The following is a 27,216-nucleotide window of genomic DNA, read 5'->3' as shown; positions in this document are numbered from 1 at the left end:
TAGCGAGAAAAGAGGCGGATAAAGACGGAAACTATAGAAATATGCTCACAGGGAAATACCTCGACACATAAGGAAAAGGTAAAGGGGTGACACGAATCTGCACTGCACCTCAAAGAGAAACACAAGCTGGAAACACAACCGGTGGTTACATACCATCTTTGGTTCAGTGTGTCGAGCAATGCATTAATATGTGGTGATGATTATCTAAAGGCCTGATCACACCAGCATTTGAGATGGCTACATTTCAAATTTTTCAATGAAGGATTTCTATGGATCGACTGATATGGTTCTTCCAGGGCCGATTACGATTATTAGTAATCAAAACCGATATTTGGAATGTGCCAACACAAAACTACTGCTACACAAAGGACTCTTGCCGTGGCGTCCAGGTGTTTCTATTATTTTGTCCATGACATCCCCCATAATGATATAACAGTTGAATCAACAACTGTCTATTTGTTGTCTAACAATTTCATTTCAAACTGAACATATAAGCTAATCAACTGAGAAACTTCTGAGTGTGTATCCATAATCATTAATGATAATTCATATTTTGCTTCTAATGTCCACAAAGTGTACTGAAGTGATTGAAAAACTTCCAGTGTGTCTCGCCAAATGTAACATTGGTAAATTAGTTTTCCAAAAAATTGCTGGTCTCTAAACAGCTAATGTATTTTCTTGTTAATCAATCTAAGAAACATTTGGAGAGGAACGTTTTACTTTAGTGGATCCACTTCTTCCTACACTCAGTGTTTACTTTTTCCTCACCGTGTGGGCTGTCTGTGTTTTTTCAATTTTGGTTCCCTTCTTCATAACTGGCTATCACTCACCATCTGCCCAGGAATCATACCCGCAGCCGCTTTAACTTGCTAAACGTGTGGGATTAAAGTAGCGCTAACTCTGGGAAGAGGCACTGCTGAATGTGGCAGAGCTGACTGTGCACAACGGAGGAGGTAGTGGAGAGAGGGAGAAAAGGGGTGAAGGATTAAGCCTTGTTTAATGGGATTCCTAACTCTCTTTCTCTCCCAGCACAAAGGCATCCCGGAGACTTTGGCGGTTCCTCCGTTTTGTTTTTTTTTTTCTCTCTCCTGGATTACCTCTGCTGTCGTAAGAGAAAATCGGCCCTGCTGGGCAGATTTATCCACTTACTACACCTCTGATGGCTGTAAACGTCAGGGAAACATGCAGCAGCTGCATGCATCAAAACAACACTGGTTGAATGAAGAGCGAAGGGGTGGCTTCCTGAACGCCACCGATGTCTGGATCCTCACATCAAAGATGAAACCCAGACAGTTAAATAATAGGCTTTGGCAAGCGTCAGGCTGAGGATGTTAATTTGTTCTGTAATGACTGTGAAGAGATGTGGAGGCAAGAGCAAGATGCACAGCGGGGAGTGCCAGCTGATCACTGGGAGAACTCCAGAATTTCATGGGCTGCGTATGAGTGACTGTAATGATGTGTCTGAAGGTGTGCAGGTATGACTTTGAGAAAAAGGGTCACATATATGACCTCTCAGGGGAAACTGAGTGTGTGGGTGGGGGATGGAAATAAATGGATGGTTGTGCAACACACACACACATACATCTCACCTGTACATGAAGGGGGCCACAGTGGCAGTATTGGGATGGTTGTGCTGCTGCTGTTGAGGAAGCTGAACTACTCCGTTCCCTCCCAGCGCTCCTCCACCTCCACCTCCTCCTCCTCCTCCTCCTCCTCCCAGCATCCCACCAGACCCAGACAGGGCTGAGGTGCTGGTGGAAGAGGTCATGCTGGTCCGTTTTCCCTCTGGTCCAGCAATGGAGCGCTGTATGTAGAAACTCCCGCCCTGCTGCCCTCCTTTCGTCAGCTTGCCTCTCTCTCCCTCTCCTCCCCGCATGTTGCCACTGCTGTTTAAGGCGGCCTGACTTTGGGTCTGGGACTGATTCTGAGGCTTTGCTGTTGATGTTGAGGGAGCCTTAAGTCCTGGCTTAGGGATGCCAGTGGAAGCAGAGGAGGAGCCTCCATCTTTCTTCCCAGATGTCGGCTTTCCTCCCTTGGGGATGAGACTGGCAATTTTGGAGGTCTTCTTGGTGGAGTCCGCAAATGACTCACGCTCTTCTTTGGGTGGAGAGCTATCCTTAGAAGATTTCCCAGACTTGCTTTTGTCCTCCTTGTCTTTGGACGAGGCCATGGACCTGCTGCCGTTGGCAGAAGCTTTTGAAAAGGACGGGGACGAAGAGGAAGTCTTGCTAGATGCAGCGAGGGACGAAGCCGAGGTCTTGGCAGGTATTTGCTTAGCTGTAGCACTGCTACTGCCACTGCTGCACACTGAGCTTGTGGGCGTCAATCCATCGTCACCATACTCTGACAGGTCATCCTCCTCCTGCAGAGCCATCTCGGCCACAGACGGTGACGCTCGCGAAGCCGATCTTGGGTTAATCAGGCGGAACTTCTCCAGCATGGACCTCTGGGGTGCACCGCCGACAGCCGACCCAACTTTTGATCCATCGCTGCCGTGTGTTTGAAGTCCCTCCAGGGCCTGGGGTGAAGGGGTGGTGGAGGGTGAGTGCGTCGGGCTTGCCAGCATGGACGAGGTGGCGCTGTGCTTGAGGTTCATGGACTTGCTGCGCCAGGACTTGCCGGCGGTAGGTGAGGGGATGGCAGAGGCCAGCTGCTGCCCACTGAGGCTGGTGGGAACTGTCCCTCCCATACCGCTCCCGTTCATCCCACCGGGTACTGGGATGCCCCTCACCGCTTCTGAACCAGAACACACAAACAGAAATTAGATAAGAGAAAACGTATAATATGATCATTTTTCCAATTCACAGATTCTTTGTGTTTTTCTGGAATATTTTGTGTATTTTAGATTATTACCTATCCATAAACAACCTATGGACATTGGAAACATTAATTACAGGTGACTCTTAAGTTTGCTGCAATTACTGCAATTCATTTTGATTCTATTATTCATTCATGCAAGATAAACTATGTCTAAATTTGGAACATATTTACACAGTAGTAGTATTCACTGTAGTGACTTTGACATGGATTTTCCAAGCAAACCAAAAAGTTTGGAGCAACCTCTCACAATCTTCCTGGATGTATTAGACATGAGACACATCATTTCCAGAAGTCACAGCTGAATACGCGGCCGACTTCTTCTGTGGTTTTACACACATTACGCTCTAAAGTCAAGTCAAAAAGTGGGAAACTTTCAGAGGATCTCGGTGTTGTGTGAAGTTGAGTGCTTATTCCCAGTTGGCAGGATATCAACATCAGGCTGGGTTTAAAGGAAAGATTTCACTGTTATTAATACACTGGTGTCTCGAAGGAATTTGCACTCAAGTGTGCTGAATCCTCCTGTTCAGGCTTCCCCCCCTCCCCCTCTGAATTACACCTACAGAGGCCTGTCACAGCATGTTTGCGGGATTACAGTGGTTATAAGAGCCATCATGTTGTAGGCGTGGCAACAACAACAACAACAACAAAAAAAAAAAAAAAGAAAAAAGAAATCACACCAGCTATGTTACCATGAAGGGAAAGGAAAACATCCACCCCAGGTTCACTGTTAAATGTCATCAGTGTTTGATGATCAGTATGTTTTAGGAGTCTGAGGAGTTATTATTCATTTTCTATTTGCAGCAACTTGAACATGAACCTACCTACTTTTTTTTTTTAACATTTTTACATTTCTGCCTTCCCTAGAATTGTTCTCACCAGCCCTGGAAGGACGACTGGGAACGTCCTGCATTCAGCTGTGTTATACAGTAGCAAGAGGAAAGTGAGCTTTTCCACTGGAGAGAAAGGGAATGCCGCAAACTCAACTCAAAGAAAACCCGTTATACATTGAGACTGTCGTGGGTGAAGAAAATCTGTGTCTGTGCCTCTGACCCAGGGATTTCTACCTGTACGACTGTTCATCATTGGGAGAAAATGACAGACATCGCACGTCTCCTGCTGTCAAAGTGAAAATATCAGGACATCACGTCGTCTACATTTAGACATATAGGAGAATCCACAAGGTGCATTACACTGGGTGGATTTTTAGGTTAGACTTCTCATTTGAAGCTAAATTCTTTTTGTTTAACCACTAGTAGCGCCATGGGGAAATGTTTTTAAGAGTTGGTCCCCTGTGTGTTGGTGTGTAACACTGAAGGTAAACACAACTTTTGTTTGTCTATGAAAGCTCCACAGGGCACCTTTCCATGCACAGACAACGTGCTGCAAATACTCACGGCACGACCAAATACTGAGACACACTGCAAGTAGCACGGACGACAACAGAAGTGTTTCCAGGGGACACATAAAAAAAAAAAAGAAAAAAAAAAGCAATGAACCCAGCTGGGACGCACTTGTTGCTCAATGCTTTTAACTTCAAAAGTCACAAAGCATTCATCACTTTCTTTGTGTCCCCTGGAAACACTTATATTGTCGTGCGTGCTTCTTGCGGCGCGTTTCTATATTTGCCTGTGCTGTGTGTATTTGCACGTGTTCTCTTAAGCCACAGTGCGTTGAGCTCTCAGGGCCACCGTACTTTTCACTAAAACATCCTGATTGTGTGCAGAATGTGTAACTTTTTCAAAACCACAGAGACATTCATCCATATTCAGTAGAAATATATGAATGAAAATACGTCAGCAGCAGGTAAACTCACTGACAACTAATGTGAAAGCTACAGTTTGTATTATATGTGAAGATTTCAAACCCTTTATAACGATGATCGAGTTATCAATGCTGCATTATCTAATGGTAAGTCAAGAGCTATTCAAGTATACTGTAATAATCTCCTCAAACAGATCTGTGTCTATATACCTGTAGAAGTTGGGCTTTTATCGGGTTTTTTCAAACCTTTCAAGAAATCGTTTCAGAGTCTAACCACTTATTACATTTGCTGGCATTTACGCCATTACAGGCCTGAATGCTGGGCTATGGTGCGTTACAAAGTTGTTTGCCGCATTTTCAGTAAAATGGTGCTTGGCGAATGTAACATGGCGAGCCAAGCAACACACACAAACACCGAGAGCACATAAACATCCGTCATGCGTGTAAAATAAATGTTTTAGCGTTGGCCGCTGAGCGCTGACCTTTACACACACCCCACTTTTCCTGGCGGGATGATACTCAGTTCATCAGCTCTACTCTTTCCCTCCCTCTCTCTTTATCTTACACACACACACACACACACACACACACACACACACACACACACACACACACACACACACATACACACAGACAAGCAGAAGGCTGGCATCTCCTTACGTATGTGAGTTTAAAGCCTTTTTTGTGAAATAGAGGCAATAAGGAAAAGGCAGAATTAGAGATGGAGCGGGAATAGAGGGGAAGGAGATCCAGTGAAAGCATGAAGTTATACACCATTAGACTGAGTGCCTGTCTGGCTGTCAGTCAGCACAGCGAGCCGGGTTCAGCTGGCTGTGAGTCACCTCCAGTCTGCAGTGTAAAGCATCTTCAGGCAGACGAAGAAGGGGGGTGGGGGGGGGGGGGGGTGGCTTGGGGTGTTCAGCTTCAGCTGTGTCTGGGCCGAGACACTTTAACCGGCTTACACTTCTGACAACATTTTCTAAACCCTTAAAACATGCCTGGAAACGCCTCAGTGCACTGTGTGTCAGCTCTGGAGTGAAAAGTGCAATCTGTCAGGCGCTAACAATACCATGTCTTTACCAGACTATAAATGTCCAGTAATGGCAAGAGGATTTATCCATCACCACGTCTTCATTTCAGACATGCAATTATCGGGCCCACGCCTGAGTACAAAAGGTAGAGAAGATCACCAAGACAACTGATAATCACGTATCCCATCCATATTCTCTATGCATCATATGACTGTAAGTGTAATGTTGGTGTCTAATAGCCTGTGTCACACACTGAGGAATGTGCATGTTGTGTTTTTGTTTATTTATTATTATTTTTTCCCTTCACCTCTCTACCTTATATTTAATGCATGTGAATCTTCTATATGTTTTAATACTGAAAATAAAGAGGTTTAATCATAAAGAAGACATGCAATTATTTTTTTTTATTATTTTTTTACCATACACCGAGGACTCATTAGGATTACAAGAAAGAAAACTCGCTATTTCTGTGAATCTATTCTATTTATGACAGCAATTCATGTCTGTAGCCAGTCAGCAGGTGTAAAATTACTGCAGCTGCTCACACGCTGATGGCAATCATGAACATCTTGTTGAGATCATTTCAGAAAAGAGTTCAACAAAATCAGGCGGCTGCTGAAACATACTGGCCATCAGTTTAGTGAAAAAAGATAAAATATGATATGAATTTAAACAAAATTCTTGGTAAAGGTCAAAGAGTTGTGCATCCAACATTTACATACCACGCCTCAGCTATTGTGTTGTCTGTGATCTGACACTCTTTCAGAGGAATGGACTGCTCTTCTATAGCGTTTTTCTAGTCTTACTGACCACTCAAAATTTGCCACATTCCCCCCATTCACACACATATTCATACATCACACCCATACACTGAGGAAACAGCCTTGAGGGGGAACACGTGGTTCAGTATCTTGCCAAAGGACGCTTCGAAACGTGGCCTGGATCGAACCACCGACCTTCTGATTAGTGGATGACCTGCTCTTCCTCCTGAGACCTGATCTTTATTTAAAACTGTACTGTATTCAATTATTGAATATCCCATCAAATGGTGTGTTTATTACGGTCTTACTTGACAACCCACCATCTCAAAAACAGAAGTTTGGCTGGTATGATGGTCTAATTCTGAAGACTGATTCTACATAGTAGGAGTGAGCTCCATATGTGTGTGTGTTGAAGAGTGTGCGTATGTGCTTCAAATTGTACATGATTACAGCTATGCATCTAATAATCAAGCATGCAGAAGAGTGTGCATGTTCCAGCTCTGAATGTGTGACAGTGTATTTGTACAACAGCAGCCCCCCCCCCCCCCCCCCACCAGCCCAAACAATGTTTCTGCATATTTAAAAGGACAGTGAACTGGCAGCCACCTCATGTTTTCCTGTTATCAGTTAAAAAGGTGAGATAAGTCAGAACACAGTGGGGGTCTGATCTCAGACCAGCTGAGGTACTATGATTTAATCTTAACCAATAGAGTCCCATCAGGTAAACTTACAAATCACCTGGTGAAGGGAAAAGGCAGCTTTCTTTTGTATTTCTATGTGTGTGTGTGTGTCTGGGCTGCCATCTGATACCGATGTAAACATGGATGAAAGAGCATCCCTTCTTGTGTTTCAAAGTGTGTGTGTGTGTGTGTGTGTGTCCTCTGTATTACCCCTCATCTTTAGAGAAAATGCAGTGGCCCTCAAGGCAGTTTATGAATGTGAATGAAAGAGGCTACAAGCATTTGTGTGATCCTGTGTGTGTCTGTGTACGTACAGTATGTCTCTGTTTGTGTGTCCAGTCAATTAACCCCGTCTTTAGAGACCCCCCTCCCTCCACTCCCTCCCTCTTACCAGCTCCCCTTTCCCCACCCCTGAGGCTGTTTCAGTGCGCCATCACATTTTTTCACTGTGTAGTGACTTGCCGTTGCCATGGCAACAGACTCCTCTTCTTCTCTCTCTCTTTTTTTTTCTTTTCCTCTGCGGCCGAGGAATGAAATGTCACTTCTTCTCGACCCTCTGCTAACAAATACACACACACACACAGACACACAGACACACACACACACCACACACACACACACACACACACACACACACACACACACACACACACACACACACACACACACACACACACACACACACACACACACACACACACAAACACAAACACAAACACAACATGCTGTTGACAACTAAATGCCAGATTCTACGCAGGAAGTCAGAAGCATGACGCCAGGATTTTAGAGTGAAGTAACACATACGCAGACACACACAAACCTGCAGCCGGTTGTGCAGTATTGACCTTGTTTCGGATGCATTCTGTCAGACTCTTAGTTGAACCCTTTCCCGCTCTTTAGCCGCTCCCCACATCACATCACAGTCTCACAACTCATCCTGATCTTTAACAACAAGCAGCGCAATCACCAACTTTCTTCAGTCCAGCTCCACTTAACAACAAAAAACAATGCCCTTTGAGGCTTCAGTCTAGTTGGCTGCGGCCAATTAGATAGTTGCATGGCAACAGGAGTGATGCAATGCTCCTCGTGCCCTTTGAGTTCCTGTTCTCTCTGGTCAGAGCTTCACTGTGTGAGAGCAGAGAAACAAAGCAACACCGTAGTTTTACTTCATTCTTGTGGAGACACACATTCCTACATATATATGAAAAACCCTCAAAACTTTCATATACAGGCTGCCCCCCAGTACAGGTCAGACCAGTCGGCATCAGTCACCATTAGAGGTGAAACACAGAGTTACGATATGTATCTGTATCTGTTTATGTCAAAAAAAAAAAAATCTGCATTTGTATGTATTTGATTTTATACCAGCAGTGGGCGGGGCCTTCAAACAAACCAGCCGAAGCTGTAAAATATTTTAACCACGTACTGTAATTAATCAAGTGATAAAACATGATTTGGACTCGGGAACAGTGGAGAAATATGTTTGAAGTTGGTGTGAAGTGTTTATGATAAAAAATTAAGAAGGCTATTGACCAAAAATGCTTGAGCCATGTTGAATAGTAGAAATAAAAGTTTGTGTGTGCGGTGGGAGAACGTTCAGATGAACTTAGAGGGTCTTTGATAAAAATCTGAAACTCTCCATCAGCCAGACACAACATTCTTCATTGGTTAATGAGGTAAAAAAAAAAAAAAAACATTGTCCTGCGCTGCACAACAAATGTGCTGAACACTTATGAAAATTTATTGAGGATGAACTTGAAATTAAAACTTAGTCCATGGCCTTTTAAATTCCAACTGAATCATCAGACAAATACAGTAATAAGTAACGAAACAGCGATGTGGTTTGTTTCTGTTCAGATGTCATTAACAGTGAATTTACATCCCCGTCTCGTCACCGTGGGCTGAGTGTTTACACAATGGCACAATATTATGTGATGAAAGCAGAGCATAAAAACTACACGAGCAATATAAAGAAAATAAAAGCTTGTAAAGCCACAAGTAAAAATGTTAAAAGGATGTAAGATCAAATAGAGGGAGTGTGACATGACGGGAGCAAATGAAACTACCTGTAAGAGAGAAAATAAACTGGAGAAGATTAATAAAATGGCTTGTGGCAGATACTTCCTGTATCCGTCTGCTCACTGCTTTCGCCCAGAAGCTTCTGGCTGCATCGCTGACATTTCCCCACAATTGATTTTTCTTTCTTTTTCTTTTTTTTCCCTTTTCTTTTAGGCCACAACTCTGTTTCATCTCCCCTGCAGTGAAGCTCCAACACCTGGTGTCTTATCTCTGCAAACTGACATTTTTTTTCTCCTGAGCACTGCTCAACCGCACTGTTTGGAAAAGACAAAAAGATCACCAACTGTTTTCACAGAGAATGAGATGAAACCGATCGACTGAATACTTAAGCTAAAGCACGAGACTAATAGGATATATCAGTTTCTCAATAATTTCCTCTCCTCAGATACAAACTGCACTCGGTCACATGTTTCCTGCCCACCCTCCTGCTTCCATCCACTTGTCATCTCTCACCATGAATCCCCTCCTCATCCCGCTGAAGAGTGAAGTTTCAGACAGAAATCAGAAGGGGTGAGTGAGCACGTGAACTTTTAAGACTGAAAGCATGAGAGAACGACAGAGAGAGAGAGAGAGAGAGAGAAACTCAAAAGGAGAGTTTGCTGGAGGCTTTTTTACTGCTCTCTGTGTCGCTGCCTCTCTCCTCCATCACCTCCCACTGATCCTCTTTCAACTCCACAGACTGAATCGTTGTGTTTGACTGGTCAGTGCTTTGAGATTCAAAGCAAGATCTCAGTTAGAGAACATTTTTTATGATTACATATGCTGCGCGCCAAGCCATTACAACGTCATCATAAACTCATCAGGACTGGTTTTAATTATTGAAATGACTCTGAGGCATGGGAAACGCTGTGATTACTGTATGATCACTGTATGAGCCAGTACACCATGATAAATCTCAAAGCTATTACAAACACAGTGCGTGAGCCAACAGCAGAACTTTGCAGTAATTAAAACGTCGTGAGTCGACGTATTTACTCTCCACAACAGAATGAGGCCGTTAAAAACAACTATTTACTTCTGAATAATCAATTTTGTGTTCAATAAAACGCCGTGCACGCTCACTCTCAGCTACTGCGAGACCCTCTCTCTCTCTCAAAAAAAAAACCCCACATAATCGCTCTCATTAGCGTCATCGTGCTTGACAGAGCAGCTGCCCCTTCGGTCAGCTCTCAAATGGCTCTCGCCGCGCTGTGAAAATTTGCCGGCTCCCTCCATTTAACGGCATCCATTATAACTCACTTGGAGTAAAGAGCTGGGGATGATTCAGCAGACTGCTAGAGATTGGGGCTCCTCTGCTCGTCTCCCTGAGTCAGTGGTGCCATCAAGTGGCTGGGATGGAGAATGTAGCATCTACCATCACACTCTAAGTGTGTGTGTGTGTGTGTGTGTGTGTGTGTGTGTGTGTGTGTGTGTGTTGTGGTGGGAAATACAGTAACACAGCCTCCTTACCTCTGTCGTTGCCACTGGCATATTGAAGAGGCTTGCTCTTGTCGATGCTGTTGAAGCTCTGGCTGCGACGGTTGAGGTTGGATGAGCCTGGGCTCCTGGAGGCCCCGCTGCCTGCAGCAGGTACCCTGGACGGCCCCGGTAACCTGCGGGGGCCAAGGCAGAAAGGGAATGGTTTAAAAGGTGAAACTGACACACTGGAGTTTTAGCTTTATAAAAATGGCCGGAGGCAGAGCTGCTTTCAGGTCACAAATATGTTAATAGTCATGTTGATGCTCAGTGGTGGGTGGATGAAACTATTTCTCATTTGTTACTTATAGCCAGAAACGTTGTAATTCTCTGCCTCCACCCACCTCTTACCTCTTACTTTAGAGCTGCTTCGCTTCAGGCAAGGTTTTTAATAAACATACTTTTCTGTTGCAGAAAAATCGACGCTGATAAATGTTCACGCTTCAAAGGATCGGTTCACATATTTAACTGATCTACTCCACCCCGACTCGTCAGCTCGCTCTCTCAGATCAAATAAGTCAAAGCTACTGTCTGTTCCACAGTCCCACTCAAAAACTTGTGCTGATTGAGTTTTTGAGGCCGCAGCACCCAAGGTGCGGGGTGCTCTACCTGCACCTCTAAAGTCTGCAGACTCTGTGGAGTCATTTAAAAAGCAGTAAAGGACTTATCTGTTTAAACAGGCTTTCCAATAATCAGTTTACATTTCACTGGATACTCAGCTGTATCCCTGTGCTGTACTTTAACTGATTTTATTTGTTTATGACACTACGTGATCCCCTCAAGCGATGGGGGACAAAATCCACAGGTCTCATTCAGTGGAAAAACGACTTCTTAAGTTGAGCTTAAGTTAGCCGTCAGACTTCTGCAGATCAATTAGGTTTTTTCCTAAATTACATCGTTTTTTAACACTAAATTCCCTTCGTGTTTTCCCAGTATTTCCTTGGCAGCAACTCCAAACAAAGCAACTCTGACAGATATCCAGTCGATTTGTATGATTCAGACTGTTGAAGTCTCATATTAGCTTCAGCTGAACTGCACGGAAAGAAGACTGTGGATTTGGTCCCACAAAACAAGTGTCAAAAACAGTATCACAAAAATACCGAGCACAAGTCAGACCTGGCTGTGAAAGAAACAGAACAGGCAGTGAGGTATAAGTTGAAAGAGTCCTTCCATTGTGTCATGAATACTAACCCTGAGCTTGGTGTGTAAGATGAAGATAAATCACTTTAAGACAGAGTGTGTGTGTGTGTGTGTGTGTGTCTGGGTTGAGAAGGGAGGATGAAAGAAGGAGGTGAACTTGGTAAAACTGACACTCTGTAAGTGACAGATAATCCAGACAGATACAAATGTTCGGCTCAGTGAGATCTGTCAGTACACGTTATGTTACGGGAGGAAAAAAGAACCTTGAGTAGACGGAAATAGGTGTTGGAGACATTTCTTATGTCCTTTATTGTGTCCTCCCTCTTTCATCCTCCTACCATGTATAGTTTCATACTGCAACTCTTCATTTCTTTTACAACTACTCACATTGTATAGAGACACAAAGGCTAACACACACACACCTGCTGGGAGGTTTGTGTTTTCACTCTCTCGCTCTCTTACTTACACACACACACACACACACACACACACACACACACACACATGCGCGCGCGCACTCACATAATCAGAGTGAAAGCTGCCAGTGTCAAATGTTGATTTGCCATGCTGCAGCTGGAGGATTTTCACGACTCTCAGGAGAGCGCTAAAGTAATTATACCATCAGAAACCTGTTGTTATGGCGCAATAACTTTACATTGCATTTTTTTGTGCACTTTGCCAGATGTTTTCACTCATCTGTTTGTTAGTACGTTGTTTCAAAAACAGATCTGGCAGCTGGTTTGAGGATCATGACAAAATTTATGATAACTTTAATATATTACTACTATTAATCTTCACAGTAAATGGTTGGATGTGATTCCAAAGACAACATTTTACGCCAAAATATATAAGGTAGTGTAAAATATATATCAGTACAGTGGAATCCATTTGAATTGCATGTCTGACAAAAGAAGCAATGCACAAAAAGAAAGACTGCAGAGAAACTGCAGGGAACCTAACACACACACACACACACACACACACACACACACACATACACACAAAAGTAAGTGGCAAGGTGGGAGCAGAGAAAGGTAATGCTGAAAACATGGGCCTTGAGTGAGGACCTTGCTTGGATTACAGGGCTGGAGTTGTTTTCATTCACAGCCTGGTCTTGGTCAATATAAAGAGGGAAAGAAGAAACTTTGAATAGACTCGAACAACTTCCTGTCTTTCTGTCTTCTCTGCCTGAAAGCTGTCGTGATGTCCTTTAACAAAGATAATCGATTCGCTACGCCGAATATGTCACTCGTGTCTGTGTTGCAGATGGAGCCGAGATGTCGGAGGGGGAACGTTTTTTTATAGTGATGGAATCCTGAAGTGGTCAAAACCTCTCAGCGGAGAAAAACTTATTTAATATGTTCCATTTTGTCTCTCAGGCCTTTACTTAATAAAATAAACAAATAGAGGAACAGACTGACATGTAGCATGAATGAAAAAACATCTTTGATTATATAGAAATATCTTCCCACACTGCCTGCAGTGCTCTTTTCTTCCTTTTGAAGTTCATCTGGAAGAGACACGAGACAGTTCACTTCTCTCACATTCACTACTTCCTGCTTTAGATTTGGTTCAGGTCAACTTTAGTTTGACTCGTCACACTGATTCCAAGAGAATCAGTCAACAGCTAAAGATAAAAAAAAAGTCAATGAGTTCCCAAATCAACACTAAAACTATTTAGTAAAGGAGCCACACTCGGTCTTTTATTTCCCTGGTGTATCCCTGTAACACTTGAAGGTCAGTAACACAACAGAATTAAAAGCTGGTGATCTAATGGTTTTCATACATCACACAAATAACTCTGCTCCAGACAAAACTAATGCTCCCAGTTCATCTTTTAACGTCACCTCAGCTGGACAGCTTTTGCTTTCAAGTCAAGCCAAGTTAAATAATATCACAAATCACAAATTTGCCTCAAGGGGCCTCAACAGCGTTACAACATCCTCTGTCCTTATACCCTCGAATAAGACGAGGAAAAACTCCCCAGAAAACCCTTTAACAGGAAGCAATCGTAAGAAACAGGGGAAGGCAACACTATTAACTGTACATGAGTAAAGCAAATGATGCTTTTAACCATAAAAAGTCAGCACTTCTGCTGTTGCAGCGGAGAGACTTGAATGGTTTATAATAGCAAAAAAGAAAATCAAGTTTAGTTTGGGTATCTGCTCAAAAAATAGAACAAGGCTCAGCGATTAAGTAACCCGCACAGCATGAAGCCAGAGCCAAACTGCTTAATAAGTCAGTTCATGTGCTGAGAAATGCAAACATTGTTTCATGCCGACAATTGTGCAGAAATAAAATGTGCTCAAGAGCAAAAACCTGACATCGAGAAGCAGCAAATGTGCCAGTCCTGTGCGCTAAGTTCCTTTGAATTTTTCACATCCCGCTTTCACATCCAACTGCACATCGGCAGCGGTGACGACAGACTGCAGACAGCGGACTGTTTAGAGATGCTGATCCAGGTCTGAGAGCACAGACTTGGTGCTCTGCCTGGCTGATCTCACTGAGCTGCAGCCAGAGGTGGTCCTCAGCCCAGAGCTGAGGCCGCCTCACCGGGCTGACACAGACGGACTGATACAGTAGCAACCACATACTGTAATCCAGAGCCGGAGGAGAGAGAGAAGGCAAAGAAAGCAGCACAGCAAAGAAGACAGCCATGGAACTTTGGTGCCAAAATGAAATATGTCACAACAACATGCACGCACACATAAATGCACTGATAATAGTAGCTTTAGTGCTGGGAGCTTTCAAAGGTACCAACAACAAGGAGAGGAACAGAAAAGGTCTAGGAATGAAATCTAAAAAAACAAGGAGAATGAAAAGAACAAAAGAAGCGAGAAAGCGGAATAAAACATGATGCAGAGAGGGGGAGACCCAGAGAGCTGATACTATAGCTGTAAACCCAGACAAGAGAAAGTGAAAGATAAACAGAGGGAAAATTAGCGAGAGATTGAGGCAATTCAGATGGAAATCAGAGGTAGTTCCTTTTATCATCAGATTCTTTCATCTTCCAAAACACATGTTTGATAATGCATCAGCAAAATGGTGGTGGAGAGGGAAATACGATGTAAATTCTGGACAGTGCTTTTGTTTTAGGACAGACTTCTCACTTGCAGGATCTGTATCCTGTAAGTGGGGTGAAGAGAAGGGTGAAGAGGAGAAGAGAGGAGCTGGACATCACATTATTCAGCCTGTCAGTCACCGGATATCACCAATGGTTCTTGCAGAGGAGAGAGCATTTCCTATTCATTTCCCCTGCCAAGGTGTTGCAAGTGAATCTGGAGATTCAACCAACCTCATGCCTAATTCTTATAAGAACATCTTCTATTTACCACAGGGCAAGGAAACTGATCTGCCATTCACACCTCCTTCAAGGCAAAGTAAGGTCACCGAAGACTTAATAAAATAGGAGAAAAAGCACAAGTGGGCAGGTGGCCAACAAGCTGTCCAACATCCCCCCCTGCTGCATTGATGATGAACTTTAAGGGCCACACCAGTGTGTTGCACCCTAGCTATCCACTTCACAAACCATGCTCTGCTTCAGAAATTCGAATGTATTTTTGGACCGTTCCAGGCTGCCATTGATTTGCATTCATTTCTGTATTTCATGAAAATCAATGAACAGACTCTTGAAATACAAAAAATTGTGCAGACTTATGTTTACTGTGATGGATGATACAATACAAGTGTCAAGAGACTACTAATTGAGTGTGAAGAAAATCAATGGAAATCAATGGCTGCATGGAACTGTAGGAAAAATAACTGAAAAAGAAAAACTGCAAGGCCGCAAAAATCTACAAAAAGGTACAAATTAGTTGCACTTAATGTTCCTCTCCAGATATGTTCTCTGCTATGATTAATATTTAGTTAAACATGGTTTTCCCACATAAAAAAATGATGTCATGGTGTTGACTGATTGTTTCAGTCATGATATGTCTTGTTTTATATAAAAAACACCATATGGATGTTAACAAGTTTAAAACACTTGATTTTCATCGGAGGGGGTCTTTAAAAAGACAAAACCTGAAATCACAGTGCTATGGTCCTTTAAAGGCTGCTGTCAGGAGAGCATATGAAAGTGCTGAGCCTAGGGGGGGAGTCAGCATGTAACCATACCCATGTTGCTTTGTAGTCACAATAGGTTTATTTGGATCACTTTATTCATACTGTAAAGCTCTTTCAGCCCAATTTTGGTCACATGTCCTCATCAAAGAGAACTGTAGCTCAGTTCAATCACAGGGGAAATAGAATAAGAATCAATGACATGAAGCAAACCATTATGAGGGTGGCAAAAGTAAATGAAAAGCTCTGTGTTGACACAGAGTCTCATACTCAGAAGGCAGAACATCGCAAAAGCCACCAAGGGAAACCACACCTGCTGCCTCTGACATGCTTATTTAGCTATTTCATTATGTGTACTTCACTTTCATAAAAGACAGAGAAGGACAACTATGGTAATAGGAACACTTCCCCTGAGAAGGTAGGTACACTAAGTGGGTGTGTTTCTGCACCTGTTACGAAAAAACTGAAAGGAGTAAAAAGTTCAGTTGATGTTGTAAAAAGGTTATTTCCTTTAGCTCGGCCTAAAATAAAGAGCACAGAAATCCCATTAGACTTTAGCACCTTGAGGGAAACATTTTTCAACACATTCAGGACAGAGATACATCAACTGTTGTCCCAATTTAGAAGTGCTGAAAGTTTCTTACTTAATAAGGCAGTTCATGGTGAAAGAAAACATTATAATCACATGGCAACAGAGGGATGGTTACACTGTCAATGCTCTCTGACCTCTGACACAGTTTTTGTTTTTGTATTTGTGTTGCATGCGTATCTTCATCAGTGTGCAGGAATTAGTGAGCTATTTCTGCAGAGCAGCAGCAGCAGCAGCAGCAGCAGCAGCAGCAGCAGCAGCAGCAGCAGCAGCAGCAGCAAGGTTTGTTGTCAGTGCTGTGAGAGGGCAGATTACCACCCATAGGGCTGAAGCTGCTTGCTGCAGCATTTTTGCCATTGCTCAGTGCCGGCTGGAGAGGAATTATTTGCCAGCACGCTGGTTCCCACTGCCTCTGAGCTGCCTGGAACAAATGCTGCAAGCATCAGACAACTGGACACTGGGGTGTGCACATACAGTATGTGTGGGCAGGCTTGTGGGTGCATGTCTAATATGAACATATGTGTATAGCATGTCTTTGTATCTGTATGCTTTTGGTAAGTGTGTGTACTGTGCTAATGCCCAAATCTGTGCATGAACACTTACAGCTGTGTGTGTGATAGGTTTGCCATCTCACACATGACACTAAACACAAAGAGTGTCATTATAATGCCTGGCAGCTTAACTCGCAAAACCTTCTTTGCAAAGACGTGTAAAAGGGTTATTCTCTAAAGACACATCACACAGAACAGCACTGCTCAAGTGGTAAGAGCTCTGGACTGAGGACAGAGATAATAGGGTTTAAGTGCAAGTAAACTACCTGTGTGAAAGCCTTGCATGGTGACCCTCAATTTAAATTCTTTTTGTGGCAAAGGACTCACTGCTGTGCTTATGCACTACAGCATTCACTAGTCATCAAATCATGACTGACATTTTTTTTCTTTTAAGTTTCCATCAGAGAGGTTATGTTTTCACATGTGTTTGTTTGTTTGTCCGTCAGCAGAATAAGGCCAAAAGTACTGAAGTACTTTTTTTCCCTATGAAGTCTGGTGTATGTTGTTTGACACTGACCTGATCTGAGTGCCCTTCTAATTGTTTGTGTATTCTGCTTTGATGGCCCTGTTTTCAACCTGAATACAGCTACTTAAAGTTTGTGTTAGTTTTGGTGCAATTCATTTCAAATAAAACTCTGTAATTCATTGTAATTATTGTAATTATCAGCACTTGCTTACTTGCGCATTACTCACATGGACCGGCATGGAAATAACATTCTCAGAAATCTCCTTCACAATTACACGTGTGTCATTTTGGCTGCAGTAGCCTTGACTTTAATGAGTAGAACCACAACATGACACAAAAACAACACAAGCAAGGATATTTCCCAGAAAAGATCTGTCACACTACGGGTGTTCAAAACTGAAAAGGTTAATTAGGCTGAATCACCTGTGAAAAGATAGTAGGGAATATAATAATGAACATTAAGCACATTGAGAGAGACTGCTCTGTCACTGTGAGTCACTGGTTTAAGCTGTCATGAGACACAGCTACACTTGGCTGAAGCATCCTTTAGCAGAACACTGAATTCCTATCAGCTGTTCTCTAGCTGACCCTGACCTTTAACCAGTGACACCCCCCCCCCCCCCCCCCGCTCGGTTGGTAACAGAGTGTCAAAAAAAACATGAAAGCATCACGCAAAACGGACAAACGTGTGCAGGCATGCAAAATAAAAGTTACATGAAATTTTGTCCCATATTTACCGTGTGTTTTTCTTCTGTGGTGACCCTATTCCACTGTGGCCCGGAGGACTTGCATATCGTGCTGTGAGACTGAGGAGAGAGCAGAGATGACAGACAGACTGTTAACACACTCAGATGAGGAATGAGACCAGCGTCTTGCTGGAATTTTCTTAATCCATGCCTTAATGTAATAATGTGAGTGAGAGGAGGTATTCAGATAGAAACAGCGAGAGGAAAACGAAGAGATAAGCAGGGAGAGAAAAGAAGAACCACATGGCACATACTGGAGCACGCCAGCAAACATTTCTTTGATTTTTTCACATGATGGCTCACACATGTTTATTACCACACACGTATGACTAAGCCAGTAACATTCGTTCATAGGGCCGCTGAGATGAAATGGCCCAAAAAACTTTCACAATCAATTTCGTGGAGGCACCGTTTGAAGAAAGTCCCAAAAAACACACTATACGCAGAGGCAAAGGAAATACCCACAGCACCAGTCACAGTTTATAACCAAACACTCACTGTTAGTCATTCACAGAGACGGGAATTAAAGCTGGCTGCTGCACTCATGTTTGACAGGAAGTAGTTAAGCTACTTGTAGAGTGCTTTATGAATGAAGAGATGTCTTTAATCATCATAGTACACCCTGTAAACAATGAAAAGTTAAAGACCAGGTGGCAAGGCTGTTTATTCCTCTGTGTAAATGTCCTGTGTGAAGTGTATGACTTGCAAATCATGTGAGTATCACAAACTGAATGAACAGACCCTCTATTGAAAGTTGGCCTCTCTATCATCTAGACATACAGTATATTCTTTTTTTTTTTAGCTAGTAGCCTTAAATGCCTTTGGGAAATAATTATTATGTATTGCTAAGTAACAACTGAAAACCCACAAAAAACAGTAGTATCCAGTATCAGTACCAGTACCTGTATCATTTGTATTTCAGCCAATGAGTAAAGAGGAAGGGGATCCTGATGGACATTCAAGCTAACTGCTCCTTAGCTAGTGAAATATTAGCATTATCACAGAAGTGGCTATTGTTGCTACTTTCTCACTCTGTTTAAAAAGAAAACTAAATTTGAACTCACAAACTGAAGCTAAATAAAGAGTAAGTGTTAAAGTTCAATCAAACTACTGTATATATTGCTGGCAGTGCTATGGCAGGCTCAGTGAATCTATGCTTACATTATTAGTTATGTAAATGGATTTAAAGCTTCAAATTTAGCTGCTACTAACACAGATCAACCTATTTTGAAGGCACTTACAGAAATATATAAGTATTTCACTGTGTAATTAAAGAAAATTAAATAAATAAATAATTAAATGATCATAATACACAAACTCACCGGAAGGATGAATTTCAAAAGCAGTTTGGTCACAGTAGCCTTAACTAATGTAAAGTAAGTTGTTGGCTAAATTCTATTCCCAACAAATTCTGACTGTTTTTCAGTCCCACAATAATTTTAATAAAGCATTAAATATCTTATACACGCAAAGTCCCCCTGTTTGACTGACACATTACAAATAAATGCATTTCTGGAAAGAAGAATTCCAGCTAATTGTAGACTTTAACTCGTACCTTCAACAGGGTGAACAGAGATAGAAACCTGAGTTTTCCTCTCAGTTCCTCTTCAGGACGGAGTCGCAGTAGTTGAAGACGTTCAGCAGCAAAACCATCATACAACTGTCCTCTAGACTGACCAGAGCTTCAACTGGAGCACAGAGGAAGCAGCATACACTGCAGTCTGTTCAGACGTCCTTCTTTTCTGACAACGGGGGAACAACTTGTTCTCTGTTTTGTGATTGTGGGCTGCTGGTTTGGCGTTGGTGAGTGAAAGTGGACAGAGACAATAAACTACCTATACTGGGTAGCTGAATGACGCACAGCAATCATCGCATCTCATTTTCTGCTTTTAGTGCACACTTGTCAGTTTTGCATAAACAAATGCCAACAACTGCGAAATCAGACTTTTACATTTGAACAGATTCATGCATTTAGCTGACACCCTGAGCAGAGTGAATAAAATGTGAGTTCATCAGCAAAAGAGCAAACAACTCAAAAACTAAAAGTACTGCTTCGAGTACAACATTTGAAAATATATGAGTCACTTTATGAAAGGGATTGCACACCTCAGACATACCATCAAGAAACTGACCATGACTTTCATAAAATTTATTACTGATCAATATCACAGCAACCTCTTATTCAAGCATCATTTCCTCTTCAGCAGATGTATAATAAAGGCAAGAGTGGGACAGAAGTTTTAGGCCTTGCTGAGGTGATTTCTATTAATTGACTGAATAAATTTCTCTAGTGCGCTAGTGCTTTGTTCAGAGAATTCAAACTGTAAACGACAAGGATCTTTTGAGGAGGTGAGCAGAGTTGTAATAAGTACAAGCAACGTATATATATATATATATATATATACACTCACACAAGCCTCTCACCATCTATTTCTCTCCCTTTAGACAATTAGCCTCAGTTTGAAACCACCTGTGATGATGACCTTGCAGGTTTTCATGCTTCCATGTCATACTAACAAGCTTCAGAGCAGACAGCAGAAAACATGGGGGAGCAAGTTCAGGGCAGTTTCCCATCATAGTGGCAAGCACCTTTGTATCATGTTATTAATGAACTATATTATACATGACATGTTGGTTAATGGTGTCTGACAACTAAATACATTCCCCTTAACGTCCCGAAACCCCTCACAACCTGCAGTGCATTTCAGCTCCCGTTAGTGTGTTTTGTGCTCTGTTAAATACCCTAAATGACACTCAGCACACAGAAAAGACAAGCTGAGACAGAGATTAATGGAGCCAGCCGCACTCTAAAATGCTTCTTCAGCATTTTGATGGAAAAAAGAAAAAAGGGTCGGGCATAAATGTATGCATCGCATTCCTCTCTAAGTAAAGTTTTTATCCTTTGCTTTGCTTTCTCTGTCTTCTCTCTCTTTTTGTTAGAGAGGGAGTGCAGTGCAAGGTTGTTAGCAAGGAGGAACAAGTGTTATCTTCAAAGTCAGCAAAGGCCGCAGAAGTCTAAGAAAAGTAGTCTAAGTGCAGCTCATGTAGGAGCAAGCCCACGGTTGTATATGACAGTAATGGCATACCGGTGCACAATTTCCCACCACAGGACCCGTCCTGACCCCCTCCCCCTCACCTCCAACTTTATAAAATGCAATGAAACAAGAAAGTAATGGTATAGAGCAGCCAGCCTGGAGTGCCAACCCACTACATTTATGATCTTTCCAATGTGGAAAAAGAGACACCAGAACACACAGAGGGATCCAGGAGCAGGGGAAGGAGATGGGGTGCTGGTGGAGGTGAAAGGGAGGGTGGTGGTGGGGTGGGCGGGCAGTGCAGTCTGTCACTTTTGATTGAATACAACATACATCAAAGGCCCCTCCGTTTAATCGACCAGGACATTGTGCTACACACATGCAAGTGATATTGGATGCCATCGCTGTCCTATTAAATGTGAGTAATATCAGGTTAAGCCTGACTGTGGCCACAGCTGAGGTCAGACGCAAACTGATGGGTTTTAGATCCAAAATGGCAGCGCTCAGGAGCTCAGGCCAGTGTGATGACAGCAGGTAATGAGATGCCATTTGACCTTCATGTCCAGGAGGGGGGGGGGGGCGCTCGCTTCTCAACCCTCCTTCTAGCTTGTCAGTCAAAACAACCCAAATGAGTGTTCATTGAGCTGCTAGATGACACTTGTCAGCGACTGTTACAAATGTCTGTCACAAAGATGATTCATGTCACCACCTTCTATAGTTTTAGTTGGTCGCAGTTGGTTTAGGAAACTAGAGGTACTGTACTTGGTTAAAGTTAGAGAAAGATCCCGGTCATGGTTAGAAGGAGACACGATGCAAACCGTAGTGTGTTTGTTGTTAAAGGCAGACAATTTGTGCATCTAAACAGTCATCTTAACTTCTTCCCTAAAAACCTATGCAATACTATTATGATGCTCTGTTACTTCCCACATTGCTTGTTGTAGATAACAGTTATTATTTGAATGAATACAAATCTCAGGCCTGAAAATCACAGAAGCCATTTCCAGTGTTTGAACTCATCACCATGACGTCAGTTTTCAGTCTCCAGCAGAAAAGTAAATGTTGCTTCAATGTCAAATGTATTTTAATGAACATGTCTGGAGGAGACAGTTACCAAACAAAACAGGGAAAGAGCATCAGATCCAAACAGTTCTTCTTATTAGTGGAGCAAAAAAACAGGAATACATGCAGCATAAAAGATGGATTTATCTACCGCTCTTTGAGCAAGCTGATGACAAGACTAATAAATGATTGCAACCAAAATCTGTCAGCATAAGTTGCCTATGAGAAAGGCTAGAAAAAATAATATCCATATCTGTTAACATCTTGTAATAAAAGCTACAACAATAAAAGCACTAATCCATGATGTATGACGGACTCTGACTCTGAAACAATAAACAGGACAAATTGAACCAAACTATTTACCAGTTCATGATGCCACTAACATTATTCCATCCTCCTCATATCACCATGTGAAAATGATCCCAACTCCGTCCCCTGGACTCGACCACAAAAACACACACTCGCTGCTCAGGCTGAGACTGTACCTAGGAGACGAGTCAGGCTTGGCCAGGCTGTTGGCTCTCCCATAAGGCAAGCGGCTCTTCCTGTCGCGAGACACGGCGGTGGGCAGGCGTGAGGAGCGCCAGACCAGGGGGTCAACTTGTTCGCCCCGGGACATGGTGAGTTAAAGAGGGAGGGTATTACTGTGCCCTGCCAGGCCCGGGCCCCCCTGCCTTCTAGAGCTCTGAAAACCTCCTGTGGCTCCGGGCTGTCGCGATCTGTCCAATGGGGAGTTCCCCCCCTGCACACACACGCTCACACACACTGAGTCGCACACATCCCATTCCCTGTCCCAGAGACACCAGTTAGGCCAGCAGGTGCTGTCTATAGAAAGCTCCCCATACCACAACTGTAGATGTGCAGTAGACCAAATGTGTGAGCGTGTGAGAGTGTGTGGGAGCATGTGTCTCTGTGTAAATCTATGAGACAGATAATTTGATCATTTGAAAAGCTTAACATTTTTAATTTAAAACATCCATTCTCCCAGCTTATCTTATATTTTGTGAAGTTACTCAGACATGCTAAATCTTCAGGGTCAACTGGAGCTTACAGGAATTCATCATTGGGGAAAATTTGAATTAGAAAAAAATTTTATGAATAGATTTAATTACATCTCAGTGTTTTGAATAGTGGGCGAAAAGGGAGAGGAGCGTGGCACCAGGAGTCAGGCATGAAGCCTCAAACAAAAGACCATTACAAAATCTTTAATATAGTTTTAAGATGACAATGTACAATCTGAAAAGTGCGCAGAAAGCAAACTTACTCAGTTTCATAAAGACACACCAAGCAAGAGTTTAGGAGCAACCATGTTTGACACATATATGTAATGTAATATAGTTCTGAAATGCATCAGATCTAAGCAGGCAAAAAACATCTACCTTCACATGGATGGTGTGAATGTGTGGGATTCACTGCAGCTCAGAAATCTAAGCTATGGTTGCAAGTGTAACCTGCTTCTTCTCCAATGCACACAATGCTCTTGGATGCGCTGAACTTGATGGATTCAACTATAACTAACGCGTAGGTGGAAAAAGTGGTCTGATGGGGGAGTTGTACATTAATGTTTCCAGGCATTTAACCAATTTGGAACTGGATCTAAAAATGGAACTGGATAATGGAACCAACTCCTGTGTATGTTTCCTGTGTGCAAAAGAAAATTGTAACACCAAACAAAAAAAAAAAGCATTTCAGAATCCCAAATAAGAATTTTAGGCGGATTTTTCCTTTACGAATATAAAAAGTCCACTGCAATGTGAGCTCTTCCCATAGCAACAAAGAGCATGGGACGCAACACTCAAGAGCAACACATGGTCGCAAATCATCTGTGTCTGACGTTTGACTCACACACTCATGATCAGCTGGCTCACGCACACGCACACACACACTCCAGAGACTGTTAAACCAGGTATGAATGAGTGAATGCTCATTCACATATAGCCACTTTAAGAGATTTAAACTGACAGTGAGTTGTCATCGTCAGCTACTCTAGCGAACATTGTGGGACAGAGTTTGTGATTGTACTTCACGCAGTATGTGTGATCACGTGAGAGCAACGTTTTCCTGATTTCTCTCTCCTGTAGACTCATTAAACCTCTCCAGACTCTCTTGTGCTACAGAGAGAGGCTGAACGGTCCACTCACAGATTAATGGCTTACTTTATCACTGACAGACATGGACTGATTCTCTGACCTCCACTGTGGCCTTAAGCATTCAGATGTGATGAACTTATCAGCCCAGGGCAGAGAGGCATTACTGAGGCTGTGGACAGCGAGGGCAGAGGGTCTATCTGGAAATGAACTGAGAGATTCCTTCATGAATTTAAATGTTCCAGCTCCTTAAATATCTCCCGGACACACTCTTGTATTTGTTGACAGTAGAAAAGAACAGCTTCTGTAATGGCTTCATGAGTGTGTGTGTGTGTGTGTATTCGTTTGGCATGTTTTCGTAGCCGGACTTATGCAGCGGTGTGTTTCGAACTTCGCTGTTTGGTGTGTATGTGTGTGAGAGTGTTCTCCACCTGTTGTGTGGGGTAAGGGTGAGGAGGGGCTACAGGAGGGTGGGAATGGGAGGCAGCTGTGCCCCTAATAACCCTGCCACACACACACACACGATACACTGACCTCACCGCCACCATTTCCTAACTCGTCCAAACACAGTAAGGCTAAAGCTCTCGACAATATCATCTTACTAAGACTGTTCGCTCTCACTGCGCCGATTTTACGCATATACACTGGCACGGACGGGCACGCACACGCGCACACGCACACGCACACACACACACACACACACACACACACACACACACACACACACACACACACACACACACACAGCACGGCCGAAACTTGATCCAGTCAGGGGGAATGCTGCTCATGTGTGGCATGTCAGGCCTTCCTTTAGATGCTACTCTAATGGCTGCTCTGTCTATTTACATCACACAGGGACAGAGCTTTGCTTTTACTGCTTAGCTGCCTGTGAGCCAACACTACTGTACAACACACTTATTAGGACAATTCACCATCCCTTACATTGAGTTAAATGTCCAGTACTGTAGCCTGTAGTGCGCACATTCAATGACTTTTTATGACCTTTTCCTGACCCAGACAACTAGCGATACCTTGCTTTTCACTGTAATGTTATGTCATTTTTTGTTAAGTTGGAATATTTGATTTTGAAGCAGCTACCACTCTCATATCTGTCTGTTACACTTGAGGCTAAAGCCAGCAACTGGTTAGCTTAGCTTAATTAGCATAAAGACTGGAAGCCGTGGGAAACAGCTAGCCTACCTACCAACCACTAACTTACCAACACAGCTAAAGCTCACTAACTTCAATGTTGTGCGACGGTTGTTTTAACAGTACTCAAACAGAGATGTGTTTTCTTTGTTATCAGTGTGAGTTTGCCACTGTTAACGGTTCCTGCTTCAATATCCAGACCATGGTGCTAGTTGCTTCTGCTGCTTATGCTATGCTAAGATAAGCTAAATGACCTCCTGACACTAACAGCTAGATGTGAGAGTTTTATCTCATCAAACTCTGAGAAAAAAAAACAGATTAACTTATTTCCTAAAATGTCAAGGTATTCCTGCGGATTGCATTATCCATTTGTTTTGGCTTTTTTTCTGTCCAGAGGTAAGAAAATCTGCTGACCAGCGCCTCTAAAGCTCACTAATTAACATGTAGTTGAATCTGTACAAAAACTGAAGTGTAACATTGAGGGATTATGTATGTATTTTCAGTAAATTAATAAACTTTAAAGGTGCCTATAGGTGGATTTGTGACCTTCAGACAGAGCCAGGCTCGCTGTTTCCCCTCCGCTTGCAAATCTTAATCCCAAATTAAGCTAACATCCCGCTAGCTGTAGCTTTACATTTCAAGGACAAATATGTGAGTTTCATCAAACTTATCTCTCTACCAGGGAGTGATTAAGCGTATTTCCTATACAATGTGAGGCAAGGACATAAAAAATGTAATGCGACTTCTGTACCCTTGACTCGTGTCTGTCAAAATGTCCTTATGGAGCTGATGCAGCAAAAGCCCTGTGAGTTTTTAATGAGAAACATCTTCCATGAAGGCTGTTACTCATTCCCACTGCGAGCCGCTCATATCCATCAATTTCCTGTTTACAAAAGCTCTAACTGGACCTAATTAAGCGTCCAAAAGCGATAAATCAGTCGACCTCTACTCCAACATGCATCCTAAATCATAATTGGTTCACTAATTCAAACCAGTGACATGAGCTTGCCTCTCTGACCTCTCGGCTACCTCTGCCCCAAACGAGACACAAACCAACACCGAACTACCGTAGCACAACCACATGTAGCTTCTACGGCGTAACGTACCTGGACTGCATCTCTTGCGTCTTGTGGCTGCTGGTGGACGGTGCGGTGCTGCTGGTCTGCTGGCTGAGCTCCACCAGGGACTGGTAGTACTGCTGCTGCTGTTGCTGCTGCTGCTTGTAGCGCGATAGGATGAAAAAGAGGCCCAGGATGCTCTTTAGGTTGCCATTCCTGATCTCTGGAGGAACAAAAGAGAGTCTGTCATATGAATTCATCCTGCATTTTTCATTCACTACTACCGCATGTAATGATTTACAACCTGCATCCAGTCTCCAGTCATTTTTTTGGGAATAAAATCTTTTTTTTTTTTTTGCAGGCGAAAATGCTGCAGAATTTGTTTTTCATTTGTCTCAAAATAAAGCAGCTGACTGTGACGCTAAAAAATGAGTATTTTCCAGACCATTTATTGTGTATTTCAAACACTATAAAGTGAACATGTGTTGACTTTAAAAAAAATAAATCACTTGAGGATTGAGCTCAAGTGCAGCTGTTCAGCAACAAGCATAAAAGTTTTATAAGAGTAATTACACCTTAGTGTAGATATTGATATCTTGTATATCATTATGCAGAGTTATAGCCTTAACTCTTAATTGTGTTCCTCACGAAGTCACACTTACTCTGACAAGAACAAACAGTTGTAGA

The 27,216-nt window shown here is 42.7% G+C and overlaps 1 protein-coding gene across 12 annotated transcripts in view; it reads right to left on the bottom strand.

Moving 5' to 3' along the window:
• Positions 1–27,216, bottom strand: part of nav3 (neuron navigator 3) — a 448,944-nt gene that overhangs the window by 85,877 nt on the left and 335,851 nt on the right. For all 12 annotated transcript variants that reach the window (XM_056367406.1, XM_056367407.1, XM_056367402.1 and 9 more), the window contains 4 exons: positions 26,578–26,752; positions 18,133–18,201; positions 10,582–10,724; positions 1,590–2,736 (listed from right to left, as the gene is read on the bottom strand). In XM_056367406.1, the coding sequence (XP_056223381.1) occupies positions 1,590–2,736; positions 10,582–10,724; positions 18,133–18,201; positions 26,578–26,752 (1,534 nt within the window). The remainder of the gene's footprint in view (positions 1–1,589; positions 2,737–10,581; positions 10,725–18,132; positions 18,202–26,577; positions 26,753–27,216) is intronic.

This window comes from Seriola aureovittata, chromosome 22, assembly GCF_021018895.1.
Source record: "Seriola aureovittata isolate HTS-2021-v1 ecotype China chromosome 22, ASM2101889v1, whole genome shotgun sequence".
Classification (NCBI taxonomy): Eukaryota; Metazoa; Chordata; class Actinopteri; order Carangiformes; family Carangidae; genus Seriola; species Seriola aureovittata.
Note: the sequence above shows the minus strand (reverse complement) of the source record. Positions and strands in the feature narration are given on the sequence as shown.